Source organism: Acipenser ruthenus, chromosome 8 (assembly GCF_902713425.1).
Source record: "Acipenser ruthenus chromosome 8, fAciRut3.2 maternal haplotype, whole genome shotgun sequence".
NCBI lineage: Eukaryota > Metazoa > Chordata > Actinopteri > Acipenseriformes > Acipenseridae > Acipenser > Acipenser ruthenus.
Window position 1 is genome coordinate 27,707,352 of NC_081196.1, and position 6,055 is coordinate 27,713,406.

At 35.9% G+C, this 6,055-nt stretch overlaps 1 protein-coding gene across 10 annotated transcripts in view; it reads right to left on the reverse strand.

Annotated features, from left to right (window-relative positions):
• Positions 1–6,055, reverse strand: part of LOC117407112 (zinc finger MYM-type protein 2-like) — a 73,214-nt gene that overhangs the window by 20,031 nt on the left and 47,128 nt on the right. For all 10 annotated transcript variants that reach the window (XM_059028774.1, XM_059028775.1, XM_059028765.1 and 7 more), the window contains 3 exons: positions 6,030–6,055; positions 5,429–5,601; positions 1,081–1,246 (listed from right to left, as the gene is read on the reverse strand). The exon at positions 6,030–6,055 is cut by the window's right edge and continues 125 nt beyond it. In XM_059028774.1, the coding sequence (XP_058884757.1) occupies positions 1,081–1,246; positions 5,429–5,601; positions 6,030–6,055 (365 nt within the window). The remainder of the gene's footprint in view (positions 1–1,080; positions 1,247–5,428; positions 5,602–6,029) is intronic.

Sequence of the window (6,055 nt, forward strand, 5' to 3'; positions counted from 1 at the left end):
CTCCATTTTGAAAGACGAATTGAAGAAATCAAAACGACTGGATGCAGTCTGGTAACTTTGAGTAACTATTTCCCCATATCATAATATCAATAACACAGGCACGGTGCTCTCTTCTCTAACAATGCCAGGAAGGAGGTTTTGAACAAATTTTATGAACAACTTACTGAACAAACAGCACGAAAAGCATTAACACACAGATTACTAGACATTTTGAATTACTAAAGTTTTTATTTGTTTTATTTCGCTAGTAAATTTTAGACCTAATGGTAGCAGGGTAGTTGTATGTAAAAATAATGTGATATCTGTATAATGATAAATAATGTATAATGTGATGTCTTGTAACAACTGTAAGTCACCCTGGATAAGGGCGTCTGCTAAGAAATAAATAATAATAATAATAATAATAATAATAATAATAATAATAATAATAATAAATACTGACAATTTACACAAATACACAAACCTGCACTCAAATTTGAAATAAAGTAAAAAGTTACTGGTACTTTTATTTCTTTAAATGCTTTACAAACAGTTCACAAACCATGTTCACTTTTGTGTACGAGGTACCTCAACTGAAGAACTCAGATTACTAAGATTTTTTCTTTAGTATTGAGGTATTATTTAGGCTATTGGAAATACGCATGACGCGACATAGTTCACTGCTGGGACATTGAAGCCTGAAGGTTACCGATCACACATGGAATTCTAAGCAAATCGCATTACTCATGGAATAATAAGGAAAATGTTTGTATTGAGTAGCAACAAAAACTAATGCTGCATAAAATCTTGACAAAAACAAACAGAAAAACTTTAAATATTATTGCTTTTAACATATCCATTTTCTAATGGCAATAGAACTCTCATGTGATAAGGCCCTTCTTGTTATGTTAAATGCCCTTGCCTTTGGCTCGGGACATTTAACGGCACGAGACGGGCCTCAATCCACATCTCCTAAAATGTTACTGTGTACATTTTATAACACCATAAACTATGTTAAACATTTGTGGAAATAGAAAACTACTGTATACTACACAGCCATCTTTCTGAAAATGAGGACTATTAACAGTACTGAAAGCGTACCAAAGCACGTGTTTTCAGGGCCTCTCTGAGTGGACATGTTGGGTACGTTCTGTTGACAATAAAAGCGCAACAAGCACTGCTGATCACAGAAACGTTTCATCTCTGCCCGCCACTGCACCGATTCCGTAAGGTTCCCCTGGACTTTGCAGCAGTCGCACCGAGCAGCCTGAAAGCAAAACCAGCAGCATAAATTAATAACTCGCAACATATACATTTATTATCAATACATTTATTATCAGTACATTAATTAAATCAGCATTAGAGGTAACCATTAAAGCATCCCTCTTCCTGTTACATAACTTATTAGTCTTCCTCCTGTAACTCTGCAGAGCATATCTAATATTCATCAGATTTTCATAAAGCTCACATTACTATATTGTGAAGGAAGCAAAACACACATGTGAAGTAGATTGTTCTAAGTTGAAAATATGTCCAGCAGTGCCAAACAGAAACCTGTGATACTGTAGATTCCAACATTTTTTTTAGAAGGCAATATTTTGTTTTACATCTTAAAATCACAGTATCGCTGCACCATTACCAAAAACACATGCTCTACACCATTGTTTTTTAACCTTTTCAACTCAAGTACCAGTGTTTCCAGCAGGGACCACTAGATGTATCAGCAACTATGTGCAATCTTAAAAGGCTGTTTAAACTGAGACCTACCCCATAACAACCAGGTTTGTTGTGTCTGTACTCACTTGCTTGTTGCCTCATTCTGCTAAATGGTTAGTGGCTGATGACTGCAATTAACTCAGTATGTTTATATTTTAAATATTTTGCAAGTGTGTATAGAATTGGTGATACAGTTGTTATATGGGAAACAGCATGTTGCAGCTCCCATGCGCAATGTTAGTTAAGTCCTGACAGCATGTAACAGACAGCTCTTATGAGTACATGTTAGTTTATTTTTCAGTAAAAACAAGTTTAAATTAGTGAGCTTGTGTTGCTATATTTACAGTATTAAATACACGACAGTAAGCACATTGTGCAAATGAAAATATAGAAAATATATGACAAATGTCCAAGCTAAATTTAGTAATTTTTTTTACTACAATCAAGTAAGCAGTTTTGATTCCCTTAATTTTTTTTTTTTTTCTCAGCAGTACACTTCCTAATTACAGTCCCAAGTATTTATGTGCATTCTGTTTTAACATTTCTTAAAATGGTCAGTTTGAGAAATAAACTTTGTTTTCCCTGCAACACCTGTGACCCTGCTTTAGTACAAATCTCACACTACATTACTGTTTTTCATTTTGGTAACAGTACTCTTAAAAATGACTGTTTGCTTCTTTAACTGAAGAGATATTATCAGCTCATCATCTAACTGGGGAATCTGCTGCGCAATTAAATCATCCTTGAACTCCTGATGGTAAACAATGTAACTAAATCTATTAGAACTGGGATGCAAGATGCAAAAAAATCTGTTAGTGTCGACTCAAAACTTTTAAGCACTCGATTTGACTAGCGAAAGATAACGTTGGTTTATTGGAGTTCGCAAAGATAACATTTTTCAGGTTGGCACGGCAACCACAGGTCACTGCTCTACACATTAACTTTTGCAAAAACAGTTGCAAAAATTGGCAACATCAAACTGTTTAAGGCACACATTCAAATTGCAAGAAATAGTCTCAGATGCCTCTGTTTTTGCAACTTTAGCCCACAAAGCAGTTAAGAAATTGAGTGAGGCTTGGATGGAAAAAGACATGCACTAAATTAAGCCGTGTTCACACCGGTATTGTTATAGAACAGGGTCACAAAAGTCCTGCGATTGCGATGAGGTTGCGAGGTCTGCACTGCGTGCGTTTCATAAAGCAAGTGCAGTTGCTTGCGCTCACTCTTTTGCGATCTGCGATGAGTGAAATCACTAACTCGGTAATCAATTTTCAGGCACAGTGACCAATTAGGGAAATACACAATGGCAGGATTGCAAAGGAAAGTGTTGTTTTTTTTTTTTTCTTTTTTAAGAAAAAAATGATACAATTATTGAAATGGCTGGTCGACACAAATCAGTTCTATTTGGCAAGCTTTCTGGAAGTTTTAGTCATAAAGAAAACAAAAGTTACAAATGATCATTAATGCAGTAAACACTGTTGGGGAGGAGCAAAGAACAGCAGTCGAAATAAGAAATACACTGATACATCCAGCGTGCAAAACGAAATTAAAAGGAGGAAAAAGCTTTAAAAGTTGATTGAGGACAACCAAAATACCTCACTGTCAGTCACTGTTGCTGCTGCAACAAAGCTTTGTTATTGCTGTGGTGAACTGTAGCTAAGACAAATTGAGGAAAGTGCTTTTTGTTTCCACGATTTGGGGATCTGGCGGGTTTCTTTTAGAATGTTTTTAATCTAGAAGTGAGAAGGAGGCAGTCGCTATTTTGTGTGTTATTTAACTTATTTATTGTACACATTTAATTTTGTTTGTAGTATTATTATTATTATTATTATTATTATTATTATTATTATTCACATCATCAGAATGGTTTTACCTGAGAAACCTGTTCAATAAAAGTGTACAGTTCCACAATGAGCTGCTGCATTGTACACATTACTGTGCAATGCGAAAAAAATAAATCATTTTAAACTGAAATTAAATGATTTTAGCGTATTTTCTATTTTTACCGTAGCCTACTTATTACACAATTAACACAAAATTGATCATGGTGCAGCATTGACACATTATGATACTATACAATACATTATTGCCCGCCAGCTCGACAAACAGCAGCCGAGATTCAATTCGAGCCTGCGAGGACGTAGCTCCATGTGCTGAAGGCATTGGCTTTTTGGTTGATTAATAGAATGTACTCTACAGAGTTTAACATGAGCTAAGCTCAGAAACAAAGTTCTTGCGTGTAACATACAAAATGTACAGGCGCTGTGTTGCATTTATGGATGAACTGAAAAAACATAAAAACGTATCTTTATCATAACATGGACAAATAATGATAACTAGAGTTGCTAGCAACTATGAAGGCTTCCAAGCCGTTATCGTGAAATTTAAGCACATTGGTTATTCTAGATGAATCGTTATCATCAGAACATTATGTTCTTATCTTCTTAACTGTGCTGTGTCAATTTTGGAACAAATATGAGAAGACTTTTGAAAATTGTCCGAAATTTTCATTAAATCTAAGATGGCTGCCACACCATGTGACCAAAGGCTGCCATATTGACCCGGAACAACATCCCATAGTCCTCTACATCCATGTCAAATTTTGTGCATTTTGGTGCAGCCGATCAGAAGTTATAGGCAGTTTTATAGCTAGGTGCGTATGTTGATGATGTCATACATCACCGTTTGACGTTAAGGAGAGGTCAGAGGTCACTGGCGATGACATTTTTTCATAGAGCACATGACTTCCTATACGTGTTCCATTATAACTTTGACCCTGTCGGCACGCCTTAGGAGTTAAAATTTCAATGTAAATTCCAATATGGCCGCCGCGCAATCGGTTTCAATCTTCAGCAGTTATTACTTTCCAACGGTCTGTACAATTGTGTTGACACTGAAGAGCATAAGTGCAAGAGTGTTCTTGTTATGGGTTGCAAAAGTTTTTTTTACAATTATCAATATGGCCGCCAAACCATGTGACCAAAATGTGTCATTTTCATATCACCAGTACTTTACGTGAGTCTCTATGGTCATATAAAGTTTCATGACTGTAGTGTATTGCACCTTGGATTAATGCACGAATGTATGAAAATAGAGCTGTCGTGAAACGGTTATTGAAAAATTCCCCAAATTTCCACGAAATCCAATATGGCGGTCGAACCATGTGACTTTTTCATTCAGGGACGCCAGTCTTGTTGTCCAGCCATAGGCATCTACTTATGTGTGCGTTTTCATAACTCTGCGATGATGTTTGGGAAGAAAAATAATAATAATAATAATAATAATAATAATAATAATAATAAACACAACAATAACAATAGACTTCCCCAGCCTTTGGCTTGGAAGCCTAATAAAACACTAATACAAAAGTAGAAAAGAGAAATCTACGTGCTAAAGTGTAGTGTTTGTTTGTTGTTTTGTTTTTTTACTGATGCCACACAAATCACCTAGTCATGTTATTGCTTGGATCCAAACACTTCCTAATTTGGTGTGTACTGGCATCATTTGTTGCTGTAGTGGAAACGGCACTACGGAGATAATGGCAGTGAACAGACATACATTTTGACGGCCATTGTGGCAATTGAGAAGGGCACCCACAGCAATTGCTGAATGGCTGCCGTTAATTTCGAGCCCTGTGTAGGTATAACTTAAATAAAACACACTAATGTTAGATATTTATTGGTACACATGGTTCTCAAGATTTCTTAGGCACACATTACAAAAACATACTAACCTTATTATACCAATCTGTAAACTTCTTGGAGCAGGCTTCACTGCAAAAGTCTCTTATAACTCCACCAATTTCTTTTGTTGCAGCCCTCTTGCACATCTGGGAGCAGTAGTTGCAGCTTACACATTTCAGGCCTAAACGTCTTGCAAATTCCTGCTTAAACAGCAGCTTGCACCCTGTAAAATTATTGAACACATTTCGAAGGTGGTCCAAAAAAATGTGGAAGTTGAACTATTGAAGTTAAAAGTACAGCACAGGGCTGGCAGAGCTGATGAACAGCAATTCTATTTTAAAAGATAGGAGGACAGGCAGCGTAAATCATACATTGATAAAAGCACTCCTTCTAGCGGTCAAACTGAAAGTACATTTGAAAAGTATAGCATCAGATACAAATAATATACTACATACACAGACAAATAGGCATAGGCTTATTGTATATACAGATTTAAGAGTTGGTATATATATTATATATGCAAGCATTTAGAGTACAACTTTACTGTATTTTAGTTCAAACACACAATATTTAAATAAAACTTAAATGTTGCCAAAATACAGAGCAAGCACCCGAGGCAAAAAGCAATGCATAGGGTCTTTCCTGACTTACCCTCACTGCAGAAAGGTTTCTTAACT